The sequence below is a fragment of the Rhodnius prolixus genome, unplaced genomic scaffold (assembly GCF_049639745.1).
Source record: "Rhodnius prolixus isolate KJV_2025 unplaced genomic scaffold, Rpr scaffold_17, whole genome shotgun sequence".
Lineage (NCBI taxonomy): Eukaryota > Metazoa > Arthropoda > Insecta > Hemiptera > Reduviidae > Rhodnius > Rhodnius prolixus.
The window spans coordinates 2,706,303-2,723,077 of NW_027411626.1; the positions used below are offsets into that span (position 1 = coordinate 2,706,303).

The 16,775-nt window shown below is 30.3% G+C and overlaps 2 protein-coding genes across 5 annotated transcripts; one reads left to right on the forward strand and one right to left on the reverse strand.

The window, feature by feature from the left end:
- The first annotated feature begins 1,282 nt into the window (after window positions 1-1,282).
- On the forward strand, window positions 1,283-16,746 carry Tgt (tRNA-guanine transglycosylase). 4 transcript variants are annotated; one of them, XM_074138856.1, is made up of 8 exons: window positions 1,283-2,167; window positions 11,842-11,931; window positions 12,032-12,185; window positions 12,701-12,833; window positions 13,121-13,282; window positions 13,465-13,633; window positions 13,983-14,177; window positions 14,747-16,746. In XM_074138856.1, exons 1-8 carry the CDS (start codon window positions 2,147-2,149, stop codon window positions 14,891-14,893), a joined length of 1,071 nt encoding a protein of 356 aa, XP_073994957.1. In that variant the 5' UTR covers window positions 1,283-2,146; the 3' UTR covers window positions 14,894-16,746. The 4 variants fall into 4 exon arrangements, with proteins under 4 accessions (XP_073994957.1, XP_073994956.1, XP_073994958.1 ...); XM_074138855.1 differs by lacking the exon at window positions 1,283-2,167 and adding an exon at window positions 10,799-10,999; XM_074138857.1 differs by lacking the exon at window positions 1,283-2,167 and adding an exon at window positions 11,255-11,394.
- On the reverse strand, window positions 4,800-10,837 carry LOC141459615 (dolichyldiphosphatase 1-like). Its single transcript, XM_074138864.1, has 6 exons — window positions 10,697-10,837; window positions 10,310-10,410; window positions 10,000-10,178; window positions 9,792-9,890; window positions 9,262-9,390; window positions 4,800-5,728 (listed from the first exon to the last, which is right to left on the reverse strand). Exons 1-6 carry the CDS (start codon window positions 10,791-10,793, stop codon window positions 5,599-5,601), a joined length of 735 nt encoding a protein of 244 aa, XP_073994965.1. The 5' UTR covers window positions 10,794-10,837; the 3' UTR covers window positions 4,800-5,598.
- Window positions 16,747-16,775: the final 29 nt, after the last annotated feature.

The following is a 16,775-nucleotide window of genomic DNA, read 5'->3' on the forward strand; positions in this document are numbered from 1 at the left end:
CCACTGCCGAAAATTTTGAAACCACTTATAAACTGTTCTAATCGAAGGTGCCAGAGTCACCATAATGTTTATCAAGCTTCTCTTTAGTCTCCTGAGGCGTTTTGCCTTTCATAAAGTAGTGTTTAATCAACACACGAAATTCTTTTTCTCGTCCATTTTTTTTGAAAATCACTCGACTTCCTCGATTCAAACGAATGCTAAACACAAAGAAATAGACCGATCTGGCTGAAACTTGGTGTGTGTTCTTCCAAGAGATGCTACTAACTAAACATAACCTCGATACGCGCCAGTAGTGCTAGCTCTCTGACTTTGCACGGACTTTTCAAACGACCCTCGTATATCTGGTCGCCTCGTATTGTGTAAATAATACTATAATTTAAAAAGGAATGAATAAATTTAAGATATTACTATTATTTTTACTTAATTTTTGTTTATTGGTAAAAATCAAAACTAACACTTTTATTTTACAATAACGCTGGTATTTTTTGTATTTTTCTTGTAAAACTACTCATCCTAATATGTTTTTTGCTTTACCTTTTTATGTTTTTTACAAAAAATGTACAAAATAAATACATCAACATTAATAATTAAAAAAGGTGATCACAAAAATTTCACTTTCAATCTTTTTCGACACTTTATTTATAATTGCAAAAAAAAAAAAAAAATTATAATGTATATTTTTTAATTATTTATTTATATCTGGTTTCTTAAAATCTAATTGTGCGTTTTTATTTGCTTACATACTATTTATACAAATATTATGTATAAATATACATTTTTAATTTAAAAAAAAAAAAAAAGCTAAGAATGGAATGAATTTTAAATTTCTTATTTTGTAAAAAATAAAGGCTTATTTTTATAAAATGTTTTACCAAAATGGGAAAAAACAAATTTTTTTTCTTTTAAATGCCCTTTCTATTTTATTAAATCAAAAAGGCACTCTACTTCTTTTTATACATATATGAAAACTTTTCAATTTTTAAAGAAAATTCTATTTATTTTAAATTTTCTCATATTTTAAATTACCATTTAAGGTTATTTTTAAGCAATCCTATATTAATTCTATTTTACGTTATTACCAATCTAAAACTTAAGAGTTTCTTTTTCTTTCAAATCGCTCACAATAAAATTTGCTTTTAATTATTTATTTATTAGTTGCCTAGAATTATAAATTTTAAACATTATTCCAAATGTATGTACATTAAAACACAAAACTGATTAGGGAACACTTTAATTTAAAAAAAATTATTTTCACTATAATTAAAATTAAAGTAATAAAGTAATAAATAAAAAAAATCGGTTGTCAATAAATAAATTTTCTTTTATACTTAATTTTTTACAAAATTATTATCCAATACTACGTAACAGAAAGTACTGGAACGAGAATTTAGATTTTGTTTTTTTCTGCATTTTGGATTTTTGTATTATTTTTTATTTGTATTTTCTGCATAAATATCAGTTTTAAGTTCCTTAGCTTTAAATAAATGTAGTTTTTTTTTTTTTTTTTTTTTTTTTACAAGCTGGTCAGTTTGTTATTTTGATGGCCATTGTAAATTAAAAAAATTAAAGATGGCCGATTTCAAACAGGATAAAGAGCAAGATGTGCCAGTTCTTTCTTTTATTTTTTGTTTATTTCATTCAAATTCTTGGTAAAATAAAATAAAGGAGATAATGATGGTTAGGCATTTCAAGTGTTTTTAATAATTAAATAATTTTTAAGGAATTTGTGATTGTAAATAAAATTTCTAAACTGAAGAAGTTCTAGGCGAACAAGTGCCATTTCATGATACAGAGTTTTTAGCGATTTTTTTACACAGTTTATTCTTTTTAGTATGACTGCATGGTGTGAAAAACCAATGCCAAAAGATAATGAAGAAGAAAATAAATCTTTTTAGTACAAATTCTTTTAAGAAAATTCAATTTCCGTAAACAGCGATCAGAAAAATTCTTGTGTGGATTTACATCAGCAGATATTTTAGCACTTAACGAGAAAAAAAAAAAAAAATCAAATCGTATTTAAGTGTTCTAGATAAATTTATATATTATACTTAAAATAAAATTTGTTAGTAAAGTTCGAACAACCAACAATATAATTTAAAGGTTATTGTCAAGTAAAATAACAAAAAACTCAAGAGATTTTCTAAAAATGTTTCATCAAACCAACCAAGTAAGTAGGTTCATTTCCATAAACAACTGTTTCGGTTTCAAATTTTTTACCTACTTAGATAGGATTGGCTAAAACTTGTCTCTTGTATTTTTTAAGACAAACCTTATCTTAAATTCTATTTAAAAAAAAAAGTGCTAAAAAATACTGGCCAAGTTAAATAAAAATTGGCAGGGGGACCAACATTACCTCAATTCTCTCTGTGCGCGTATAAATCAAATTAATTTTTGATTTTTTGTTATTCAAAATTTATCTTATTAATAACAAATTAAACTAAAATAACACAACAATTATTTTATTCACATTATTATTTTTTTTTCAATAAATTATATTTAATAAGAAATTACGCTAACTTTGCTAAAACTTATTTTTTAAAAAAAAGAAGAAAATAAAACATATGTACAACATCTAGATTTTTTTTTAAACTTCCAAGTTTTTGTTTATATAATATATCCATAACATATATACAGAGAAGTATTGTCTTTATTTATAAATTTATTAATAAAATAAATTACACAAATCAATGTTTAATGGAAGAAAGCTTAATTTTTACTTTCCTCAATTTTTCAAATTTGAAAATATCGATTGATCGGATACGCCCCTATATGTATCGATTTTTTCTCCTTTTTTTTCAACAAAGTTTAACCTAGAAGAGGTGTCGCGCGCACTTTTGTACCTCAACTGCGGTGTCTCTGTGAACATCTCCCCTCACTTAGTGATTTCTTTTCATTTTATAGGGTTTGTAATTAAGTCTCAGTTTTTTTGTAAATAATAATAATAATGGGAAGGAATTAGCTTACGCGGTTAGTGTATTGGATTTCTCCCACGCGGAGATCCCGGGTTCGAATCCAGCTGCTGACTTTTAGATTTTCTCCTCTTACAGGAACTTCTCACTGTCCGGTGATGGACAGTTTTGTCTGTAACGAGAGAACACAGTCCGGAGGCCGGCAGTGCACTGGAAAAAAAGCTCCGGGCGCCAATAAATAAACTCAAATGTTGGCGCGCCTTTAATCATTAAAAAAAATGCAAACTGCAAACATTTTGACGTTTTTCGCAAAATATTATTTTAAAAAAACATCAATTCCACCCTTACTTAAATAGTAAAAAAAAAAAAAAAAAAAAACACTATTTGCGGCTTTCCCATTTCCCCGTCTTATTGTTTTTTCCATTATGGAATGTTGTTAGTAACTACTTTTCTTATTCTTCTGGGGTTTTTTAAGAAAGAAGGACAATTTTCTTCGAAAGTTCAACTTTTTTCTCTTTTTCTGTGTGTATCAACTATGTGAAGCAAATCGAAACACATAGAATTTAAACACAGGGGAAACCCTGCACTGTAGACTTCCCCAGGTTACAAATGATGGTATCTTAACAATCACCGATAATTTTTCATAAAGCTAACCAACCCTAGCATGAACGAACATACCTCTCACACTGTCTTTTCATGGATAAAGTTTTAAGTTCAGCTAGACAAAAAGTTCAATGAATTAAGTTGAACTACAGTTACTAGGGAAATTTTTAGTCTGGTGCGAGGGAAATGCTCACAAAAAAACACCGTTCTAGGGTTTAAGTACTTTGCGATTTTCACGAAAACGACTCCTTCGACTTTATTTAAAATTATATTCATCTATATTTTATTAGAAACATTTTTTTAATTGGAAAATTCGATTAAGGATACTTCTGGGAATAGAGTGAATAGATTTCTACTGTTACATTAGAGTAGGGTTCTATCTTCTTTTTTTTTTTACTATCAGGAGGGTCGCTAAAATAGAGTTTGAAAAGAAAATTTCTCAATTCTAAAGTTTTATAAACTGTAAAGGGCCATTAGGGTGTGTAACATAAGATTATGGGTCCTACACATAACAAAATAGGGTTAAATATGTAGTAGCTAAAGTATCGAGTTTGATGGACTATCCTACAACGGAAGAAACACCACATTACTGAATCGATTTTTGTGATTTTTCTCAAAGATGGCTCCAACAGCTTTTATAAACTTTATACTCTCCATTGCAATAGTATTGTTTTAATCGATATACATATTTTTTTCCCCCCAGATCCATTCGATTAAATGGAGAGCGATGGATATTTTTCTCGCTAAAGTACCATTTCAGATTGGTTCTCCTTATAAACGCAGTTAATTGTGTTGCACAAATTCTGATATTGTAGAACATCCTAAAACCAGATTTACAAGTGAAGTGAAGTACCATGGTTTACATAGCGGTTTTTTACATTTCTATGATTTCTCCTACCTTCTTCTATTTTGCTATTTTGAATCATTTTCTGAGAAAATTCATTCTGGATATTTTTTGTGGAGTGTTAAAATATATTTTAGTCAGCACTGAGAGTATCTTATGGAAATACCATTATGTAAAACCTGTTTTCTGAATCTCCAGCCTCTTGGATCAGGTTAAAAGACTTTAACGAACTATCACGAAGGTTCAAAAGTGAATTATGTAGCCGTTTTGCAAACTCCTTCGCAAGGTTTATGATGGTTAGTTCAGATGAACTAAATGGACTGCATGAAGAAGACTAATAAATAAATAATAATAAAAATATAGCAGAGTTGAGAGTTCTTAGCGATGGCAGTCTATCTTCTCACATTCATCATGAAATCTCTGTTGCTCATTTGTCTTTTTCAATGAATTCTTTTATGCTTTTTAACTCTGCTTTATTGTTCAATAGTTTTTTCCATCTATTGTCAAAACGCTTTTTCTTCCACAAGGATATTTGCCTTCATCCAGAGTTTCTGATCCAATAAAACGCGAAGTGTGCTGCAAGAGGTGTAAGGTAGAAGTGGTGTAAGCAACAAGGATATTATAAGAGTCAGGAAATCGTCAGAAGAAGAGAGAGAGAGAGAGAGAGAGCCTGCTTCACTGAGTGAATGAGAAACTTCAAAAACTTCAATGGGCAACATCAAAATATTGTCTCGAAACTTTATTGGGTCAAGCGAAAGTATAAATATCACGTCCCGCATGATTAAATTACTCGAATGACCCGCAATTTCAAACTTCAGTTCGAGTCTGCTGAAGACATGCTTTTCTAAAATAGTTCAGCTTTTTTTGCACATATTAATTGTTTCTTGTATTCACATGGAAATAGTTTACAATAGATTAAAAACAAAATTAGCCATAATAGTTTTCAGATTTCTGCCCCAACCCCCCTTGTAGATACATTAATTTAGCAGCTCCTAGCAGTAAAATTTACATTATACACACAACACAAAACAGTTAAAACACATCGATAATGTACGCAAGATAAAATTAAATTAAATTAATTATTTTCTTGGGTTAACGAACCGAACTGGAGGCAGGCCTAACGCGCAAGCGCAGTGCGTAGAGAGCATGGCGGCGTCGCTGCGATGAACAGGTACGCTACCTCTTGGTCGGCCAATACGAGCCGAGATATAAGCGTAGTTCACCAGCTACGGAAGACATATGTCATTGTGACTTTACTGAGACTAACTTACGGCCTCGTGCTCTTGCCTCCTGTCTTGAGTTAGTGTATTCAAACCATAAAATGTTCGGAATAAGCGTGGTGTCACGTATTAGTAACAGCTCCGAGATTTTCCTGAAATGTAAAAAAAAAAAAAAAAGGTATTATATTTCACATCACAGAAGTTTAACTAATCTCACTAGATATTCAAAAATCCCAAATAATGATATTAAACTAACTCTTACAGTTAAAAGAAAATAGAAAACTCCATTTTCTAAAATCTCTAACATGACAGAAAATAGAGCAATCATAAGAGGAACTGAGCGTAGATTAAGGAAAGGTATCCTCAGTCAAGGATGAATACTTACACAGATGATTTTACGAGCTGTAGCAACAGAAGAATGGGAGGAGATTGATGTAACCATCAATCAAGCCTGCACAAATATGGAACGCACGGGTAACTGAAGTTGATAGAGAAGAAGGATTGGGAGAAATAAAGTAAAAAAAAAAAGAAGTAAAGTAAAGTAATCGCCAATTTTTTCAGGCGGGGCTTAACGTCCAACTACCAAATTAGGTGTCGTGGACGGAGGCGACTAGCTAACATACTTTACTATAAATTTCTCATATTAACCGCATTAAATATAATCCAAGGCCTAAGACCGGGGAATCGTACCCACTATACCAACAATACATATTAGCTTTACTGGTCTCGCCTATAACCGCTCGGCTACCGTGGCGCCTGATGGGAGGAATATATATATATATATAAAAATAAGATAGCGAACAAAAGATGAAAACCACATTTAGACAACAAAAAGCACCATCCCTAAGGATCTAACTCGTTCAGTCAACGTTCTCCAGCTTTAAGTAACGTTGCCCACAGTCACGAGTTCTTTTAATTCATCCCTCCACTCTAATTACCCAGCCAAGGTATTTTTGAAGAAGGCTCTGTTTCAAATTAAAAAAAAGGCAAAAGGACTATAAGTAGGGTAGATATTCCCCCTCCAATATCGTGATATCCAATACCATGTTCAACATCAACACCAACTAATAAGATAATGCGAAATTTGAAATCACATTGATATTCACTTGATTTAAATCAAACCTAGATATCCATACTTGAGCTAATCTATGTAAGATACTATCTCATTCATGATGCCCATCTCTTATGGGTATCTTCTCTTATTTTGGGCAGATTATCTTGACTGATTTTCTCATGTTTCGGACATAGAAAAAGTAAGAATAGATTCTGTTTCTACGGAGGTTCTGTTAATTGTCGTAACTTCTGGCACAATAATCCTTAAGAGATTTAAAAAAAAGAAAAAAGACAGACCTTATAATACCTAATTGTTTCACCAGGCTTGCTGCAAAGTGGAAAAAAAATCAACAATACAAACCCCAAGTGCAACAAAATCACCCTATTCAGCGTGCACAATTTTTTTTGTTTTTTTTTTTTAAATTCATTGTAAGCAATAAAATTGATACTAGCTGTACCTCTTACATTAACTGCTGGAGATAAAAAAAAATTTAAGTTTTATCTCAACGCTAAATGAGACGTATGCAAAACAGATGCGGCATTTAATGAAAAGTATTGCAATATTTGCGTTCTTTTGTTTTCATACCTGAATAAAATAAGAATGATTAAAAGTTTTTTTTGTACCAAAGAGATTCATGAAAATGTATATATTGTTTTTGTCAGAAGTGAATCATTAGTTCACAATTAATGATTGAAGATAAATGGTTCAGGTTTAGATTATGTACTTTCCCATGCACGATATTTTTAACATAAAACTAAATAAAATTACAATCTAAGATATGTTTTTTTTTTTAAATATTATCGTTATCTTTCTTGTACAAACAATTATTGTGATCATTTTCCATTTTTGTAAGATTTCACCAGAAGTTGCGCATATAGATTGCCTCCATCATTTAACCTAATCATAGAATAAAGTAATCAAAAAGTTTTTTTTGACAGAAGGGTGGGTTGTGCCTTTCACGGTTATCTCTAATAAATTTCCTGGTTGGATCGCTTAACAGGCGTTGTTGTAGTTCCTCACAAGAAATCTCTTCATAACGAGAAGCTTCTTTTTTTTCACCGAAAACTTTTTTATCCAGAATTTGTTAGAAGATGATGTAAAAAGATGAGGTTTAAGTTCACATATATCTATTTTAGTAAATTTAGGGTGTTTCTGCCATCAGTCTGTCAGCTTCCTCAATCTCTCTTATACCTCAATAAACAGTGTCCTTTAATATACTTCTCGATAAAATCGTTTAACATATTACAGAGTTCCAATATCACAGAATCAAAAAATAAAAATCTTCAATTTTCTTAACTCACAATAGAATTCTATTTTTCTTTTAATAAGACCAGATGGTTAACAGTAGTTAAAAGAATGAGTCAAAGTCGCTTTACAATAACAAACTTGAGTATTCTTTATCAATCGTTAAAAATACAGGTTAGATCATAGATAACCTGGACTTTTGAAAGCTTCTTTTCTGTCTCAATTTTTTACTTTATTTTTAAATCCCTGTTTCTTCAAATAAATTTTATATATTTTTAAAAGAATAATACATTCTTTTAAGTTAAAAAATGATATTCTGAATATAAGCGCATTTAAAAAAAAAGGTTACACTTTCTAATTTATGTTTTATCAGAAATTAACAGGATTTGATTAGTTAGAATGAACAATACTGTTTATAATAACTTTAAACCAAGTGGAGATAACAAACACAAATCCATTTTTTAAAAAAACTACACAGATTTAAAATTAAACGTACCTTTAACTCTGTCACAATGTTTAGATTATTACGAAATCTATTTATTACAAACAATAACAAATTAAAATTTTAGTTTTACATCTCATAATGTAAAAACATAATTTGAAAATAGAATAACCTGTCTACGATCTATGATCAACCTGTCTATGATCAAAACAAATAAGAATATATTAAATCGAAATTTTGTAGAAGACAATCATGAAAAGTTAGCTCCTTGGTTAACCTTGAATTTTGTATGAAGATGAATTGTGAATGCTCTTTTAACAGCAAACTCAGACAGCATCATTATGTTTGAAACTGAAACCATCTATCTGGTGATGTGCACAATGAAAAAGTTCATTTTTATCAATTAAATTTTGTGAAAATTATAAGTTTTCTGCCTTCAGATCAATGAGCTTATCATCTAAATTCTGTTTAGTTACACAGTAATCAGTAGTTCCTTTATTTGAAACTATCTAGAATAAAATTGGCCATCAAGAAAAATGGATACTATGATACAAAAATTAATTCTGTAGTCGATAGTGCTACACCCTGGCACTTATCAACATTAATGGTAACAATTTAATTGACAAATAATTGGTTCCGATTTCGAATATGTATCGTTGATTTTAACTCACATAAATCCAAAATCGGTTAGAAACAACAAAAACATGCACGCTATGATGATTGAAACCAATGATATCTTTGATTTTATCCGTCTCAGCATGCTTATTGTATCCCTGACAGGTTTTGGACCTTTGGAAGAGACAATGATCAAACTAAGAACTAACAAAAGTGCCCAAGTTTTGCTGGTTTGATTATTTTAATATATATTAATTTTGTAAAATATTTTCAATGTAAGTACATTTAAAAATAAATAAATAAATAACCTGTAATAACTTTGTGCTTACCAAGAGGCGACCACTGGAAAGTAAGGAGTGAAGATAAGATAAGTAATCGCAAACCAAAATGTACCGAAAAGTATTCCAACTAATGCGCCACAAAGTACTTGCTTCCATGTGTGATATTGTAGATAAATCCTAGAAATAAATACAAAAATAATTGTATACTTAAGGCTAAGGTATATATGTACGTATAGCAGGATGTAGTTGCAAAGAAATTAGAATGAATAGGACGTCTGGTAAATGGTTAGAGATTGAAGAAGCTTTACGAACATCAACCTAAGGTAAACCAGAGAAAAGGACCTCATAAAGCTGGGTTTAAAGGAAGTAATTGTTAATGAGAAGATTAACACCATAAAAAACAAAGCTCATAAAAACAATCCAAACTTTCGTACACAACATATTTGAGACTCTTATGAGAAAAGAGCAGTTAATATTCGAAAAATTGAATAATTTTAAACATAACTTTCGACAAATCTACGTGGGAACACAAATAGTTCGTACATAAAGAGTACCAACATAAGAAAACATTACATTACCTGCTTATGGAGATAACAGTAGCAAGAAAAACACATCCCACTATAATTACAGTTTTCCACACATTTTCTAACGTTGTATTGTTATTCATATGATGCAACCTAAAAGTTTTCAATGCAATAGTTGAAAAGTTCTACTTATGTTTTTTAAAAGATATTTAAGTAAATGAAGCTCTTAAGTAAATATATCGTTTTTCAACATAAATCTTACCTTATTAAGACAAAATATATAATATAAGTTGCAAAAAACCAAGAAAATTGGGCATGTGCTGAAGGCATGCCATACTCTGTATAAAGAACATTTCTTGCTAATGGTCTTGGTTCACAAATAATGTTTTTAAGAACTATATTTATCAGTTCATTAAGTAATGTTCCGAGAAAAAATATTATCTAAAACAAAGAATTGTATATTTCAAGACTTTTCTTTTTTTGTTTCGTTTAACGTTTTTCATGTACATATATCGCTTTTAATTAAAAAAGATAAAATGACACACAGTTTATAAAAATGCAAACCTACTTACCGTGTGCAAATCTCTTCTGAACAGTATTAATGCCACAAAACCTGAAATAATTCCTAATGGCAAGAGGCTGGACAGTGCTAAGATTTTTCCTATCCAATCGCCTGAAATTTAAAAGGATTATAACTAATAAGAAAAGAAATAAATTATTGATTTGTGTCGAAAAGTTTTTTTCGAACCAATAAAATGTTACAAATATATCTGTAGAATAAAATGTAAAATACTATATAGTTTTCATCTAGCAATAACTGAAAAATAAAAACTTAAAAATCACTAACATGTTTTGAATTACTGAAACTGAATTACTGAAATTATTGTTCAAGCTAACCTAACTCACTAGTAAATATCGTGTTTGATTAAAAAATTAATTAATAATGGATACTTGCATACCTTTTGGATATTCGACAAACGTTAAACTTAATGGTATCCATTCGGTGACGGGAGGCAAATCTTCTCCGTGTAGAAACTCGTCATTGGCAGAGGCCATTTTAAATGACTTGTTTCCCAGTAATGTTTAGGTTTGCCAGCTCACTCATCGACAAAATGTCTTCAGCAGCTTCTCCAACGCGTAGACAAGTTCCTTTAACATTTGAAATATTGGCTGAATGTAATGTTTCAAGAGCTAGAACAAGTTTAATGACATTACCACATTACACCGTCGACACGCCAGTGTTTATGCCAGTTGGCACTAAGGTAAATTACCTGCTTTGATCATATTACATCCACGTGTACTGCCGTTTGTTTACGATTCTTTCAAACAGTTGGTCTTTCATTCTAATTTATATAAACATCTTTTTTTTTTCTTTTTTTTTTTTTCTTTACGTACGCGTCTTTAAATAATGAATAAAAGAACACAGATATATCAGATAAGAGATATTTAGTATATTCATATGTTAATAATCTTTTTCAAATTTTATTTTTAAATGTATTAAGTCAAAGGTCAGAATATAGGCTGATAACTTGTCTAACAAATTAAGTATTGGTGTCATATATAAATTATATTTTCAAAACTGAGTAAAATACAGTTAACCTTGCCGGTAAAATTCGTGAGATATGTTTAAATTGGAGAACGATAAATACTTTTGAAGGTTGCTCCAATTTTTATTTTATACTAGCTAAAATTCCTTTCTTCTTTTACATTGTTAAATTTATTGCAGTTCCATTTCTTACCCTAAAATTTGACAGCTACAATGCCCTTCTACATCTCTCATCCTTTTTACGAGTATTTTTCATTATAATGATCTACATCTATAATGATTCAGGTTTTCGTGGTAAATGGATGCTCTGTAAAGTATCAAAGTTTACTAAAATTTCATAATACTACAAATAAAAACAAAATACTATTAATAAAGTTGATGAAATTCATCCTTGACATCCGTTTTTTGCGGTTTTCTCCCAAAGCCAAAAAAAAGCTGTTCCTTTATAAAGGTCCTTCGTCTAATAATAAAAATTAATGTCAAGAACCGTGTTATACCTTTTCTTTTCGTTTAGTAAATTTTTTGTAATTTACCCATATTCTTATTTTCTAATCTTAGGGTACTCTCAAAGGACTTCTGCCTGATCAACTTGAAACAATGGATTGCCGAATAATTCTTGGAAATACCTATCATTTAGGGACAAAACCTGTCAGTAAGGAAATATTAAATAATAGTTTATTCAGAATATTTAAAAATCATTAACACAGTTTTTCATGAAGCTTTTCGCTTATTGCTATTATCATTTCAGGGACCTGAATTACTCAAGAAAGCCGGCGGTTTACATAAATTTATTGGATGGAATAGAGCACTTTTAACGGATTCTGGTGGTTTCCAAATGGTTTCATTGTATGATCTAGCTAAAATAGATGAACAAGGTGTACTATTTAAGTCTCCTTATGATGGTAAGTAAAATATTTCTTTTAATTAGGTATATGTTAACAAAAAAAAAGGTTTTACTCCGGTAGAAATTAACAATAAAATAGTAAAACTAAATGAAAATATTTTAGGCTTAACAAATATCTCTTCGATTGGGCACTAGAGTAAGTTGGTATTTCTTTAGTTGCCCCCGTATGATTCTGTTGATAAACACTCGTGATTTATCTAGGGCCTTCATTGCTTACGCCAGAGAAGAAACTTCTAGGTTCGCCATGACGTCTGCCTGAAAAACAGTCGTCAGACACCCCAACAGTAAGCTGATATTCTCAGCCTTACGTTTAATCCACATACCGGCTCCTATGAGACCTGTGCTTAATTATAATATCATGTAGTTTTTAGGGAATTTAACGTAAAACAGAGAAGAACAGTTCTTGAATTTTTATGTAATCTACGTTTTATACAATTAAAATACTATTGAGTAAATTGAAATATCTAATTTAAAAGTTGATTTTTAACATGGTATTTTTTTTTTTTTTACTAGAGTCATTAATCAAGTTGACTCCTGAGGAATCTATTAAAATTCAAAACGCCATTGGCGCCGATATTATAATGCAATTGGACGACGTAGTGAGTGTGCTCACAGTGGGGCCAAGAGTTGAAGAGGCTATGAACAGGTAAGGTGAACACAGGATATAAAATAATATTTTACTGTGGATTCTAGTTGTTACGTTTAAAATAAAGCATCGGTCGTCCACCTTGCTGCACTTACGTCAGTCATTACGATTCAATGCGGTAGTTTCAAATTTTGAGTTTCAAGAAGAAGCGACGTCCGTTTCACTTTCAATCTAAGACAGCTTCTCTATTTTATTTACCGTAGCGTTTTGACGATACTTCTGCCAGTATAGATTTATTATAAAAAATATTCTGAGCTCATTGTTTAAGGTTGCTGGTATATCTACAGGACCATTCGATGGTTAGACAGATGTATTTCTGCTCATGGACGACCAGAAGATCAAAACATATTTCCAATAGTTCAAGGTGGTCTTGATAGGAATTTACGCATCGAATGTGCTAAACAGCTGACAAAGAGACCAGTGAATGGATTCGCAATTGGAGGCTTAAGGTAAATCAGAAACATGAATTAAATATGGATTTCATTAGATTATTTATTTACTCAGCTTTAAGAATATGTGTAAAGTCGATCTGTGAAATGGCAAGAAGAGAAAAAATGAGCTGAGAGTAATAACTGATTTCTTCTTTTTCTTTTTTTTCATTTTCTTAATAATAAAGAGTTACACTTTTTAGTGGAGGCGAAGAGAAAGATGAGTTTTGGCGAATCGTGCATCTTTGCACTGAACTTTTACCAAAAGAAAAGCCCAGATACTGTATGGGTGTTGGATTTGCTGCGGATCTTGTAGTTTGTGTTGCCCTGGGTGTTGACATGTTTGACTGCGTCTTTCCAACCAGAACTGCTGTATGTAATTGTTTTAATTTTTAGATTTTACAGCTACGTACACTTTTATTTTTGGGTGTAAATTTTATCATTTAACCTTTCATGGCTTAAATTTCACGATCCCTCTCATCAAAAATAAAAGTGGCTGTTTAAATACATTTTTTTGTATATGACATATTTGGTCATGTCAAACTACTTGAAAGTTGGCTCTACTTCATGCTATAAACCATTTCAAAAATGATTTAAAGAGAAAGTATGCAGCTGAACAGCTGTACCATGCATTGAAGGGTTAATTTGAATTTGTTTTAGATAAAAAACATACATTACAATTGCGCAGAAAAAAATGTTTATTTAGTAAAAAATTTTGCAGAGATTCGGATGCGGTTTGGTAGATACTGGTCAGATTAATCTGAAACAAAAGAAATATGCCAAAGACTATTGTCCTATACAAGATGATTGTGAATGTACCACATGTCGTAGATATACAAGAGCATATCTGCACACGATCGTCACCGTGGAGACTGTGGCATGTCATCTTTTAACAGTACACAATGTTCATTATCAGGTAATTGTATATCTGTAGTTGAATTTCTAATTTGCCCATTGCTTCTTTGAACTTTATATATAGCTGGATGTACATCATTATTAAAGGGGTTTTCATTTTTTTACACAATTTTTCTCGAAATCAGCTCAATTCTCCTTAAACAACTCCAGTTTTCCAATCAAAAAACTGGATGAAATTTAACTTTTATAGTATTTCTTCAGAAAAATTTTCATTTCTAAGAAAGCTTTATTTCTGGTAAAATTTTGTTAGAGAGTGTTTTCACCCAAAAAGCGGTATTTTGAAATTGTCTCTAGTATTTCTTTTTAAAGAATTAATTGAAATGCTTTTACCACCTATAATATTAGGGAGAATGTAATAAAATTTAAGCCTTCTTAGTTTGAAGAATTAATTTTTAAACGATTGTTCTTAATTTCTGTTTGAAATTCGTTTCAAGAAAATTGATTTTATGAGAGTTATGCGAAGCTGAGGCGTCATATCTTTCAAAATTACCTTCTTTTTTACATAGTGACGTCAACTAAATACATTTATATTTTTTTCTACATTTTTATTTGTATTTTTTCCCTGTCTAGATGAAACTAATGAGGAGAATGGGAGAAAGTATCAAGAATCAAAAATTTCCTGAATTTGTTCAAGATTTCATGGCGAAAATGTATGCCAACAGAGAGATACCAAAATGGATTAAAAATGCTTTGAAAGCGGTCAACATTTGTGTTTAAATCTAAGGGTTCACCTTAGGAGATAGAGTATAAGTACCCATCACTGAGAATTTCTCAATCTTACATCTCGAAATTTTCTCCAACCATCCAAGGCTCTAAACATCACTGATGATATTTCAGTCAAATAACATCAAGTTTTAACTTATACATTCAATAATACAATACAGGTTTAGAGCTTGTAGAGGAAATTGACATGGGTAGCAATTTTTTTGGTCTGTGATGTGACTTTTTGGTATGTACGTTACACAATCCTTGAGAAAATGTGTCTGAAGAATCGGACATATTACTTGAATTTAAGGCATACTATATTACCAATCTTGATTTTACATCACAACGTCGCAGAATCTCTATAAAGACATCCAAAAAAAGTCAAAACACATGTTTTTGCAACTTATGTTCCTGGTGAAATTAAATGCTTTAATTTTAACTTAATAATTGTAAATTGTATTGTTATTAATTTTCATCGGATTGTGTATCAATTTAAATACATAAGGCTGTGAATTTTTACTACTACTATTATCTTAAGTATTCAGTATAAAGTAAAAATTTAGGCAAATCTAATTAAGTAATTTATTTTCCTTGATTTTTGTTGTAAATTATATTTTAATTCTTTCAAATTATTTTACCAAATTTATTTACTACAACAAATTGTACCTAAATAAATTTATCTTGTTTTCTACAATTTCTACGTGTGCATTTTTTGCATCTATATGAATAAAAGGTAGGCAAGAATCGGAACTGAATCGATTTTAAGAATATCGGAACATATTTCACTTGAAAATTTTCTTGCGCAACCCTGTAAATTGAGTAAGTAATCAGGTAAAAAACAAAACAAGTTGCATTGTTGTTATTTGAATCTGTTACTTTTATTTTATTTATATTTTCGAGTTTTTTTTTCCTTTTATTTATAACATATAATTGTCGTGGAATACTTCTTTTTTGATAGAAATCCTTTGAAGGTTATTTTTCAAATTTTAATTATTATTTCAATCTGTTGTCAAACAACACCTAATGCAGATTTCACATAGTTTGGTTATGTTCAGAAACATGATTTATTCCCTCCTATTCTTTTAATTTAACATGAAACAAGTGTAACAGAAATAATATTATGCAGTCTTGCTAGAAAGCGATAGTTGGTCTAATGATGACGCTGATCTAAAACATGAAGTTAGATAGTTGACCGATGCTTCTCTCAATTCACCTGTAGTTTTTGTTTTTGTCGCCTCTGAATAACATAACAATTTTAATAGGATATAATTATTGGTGTTATTACCTTTTTTGTATTTATTTATTTATTTTTCATGAAAAAGAAGAAGTGAATTTACGAACCCACCAATGTTTCCGAGAAACAAACTTTTTGAGGACCACTGGTATTAGGTGCCATTATAATTTAATGGATGGCCCTAATCGTATCTATTATTTGATTAGTATTTAACGAGTTGCTATACTTCATTCATTTGAAGAAAATAGATTTGAAGAAATGACTAAAATAATGTGAATTTTATAGTGAATTAACCCTTTGCATTCCACAGTTAAGTCTGTGAACTGTCAAAACTCGAGTAGTGAGTGGCAATCGTTTTCTATCATTACTTCCTTCCTTTATGATTTCTCAACAAACAACACAGTTAATAAAACTAGACTAATCCTAGCCTAGTTTAAAAGTTTTAAGCGCTCTCACCAAATGGTCCATTAACGTAGAAGAACTTGTCAGCATGAAATTGATTTTTCAGATTTTTTTGTTAAAAAAAATTAAATATTACAGATGCACCTGAGCTACAAAAATTCCATGTAATAATTAATCAGTTTTGTTAAAATAAATAAGTACTTGTAATAAATGTGTTTATCTTAAGAAACCCAGCGAGTTACTAATTTCTTAAATACC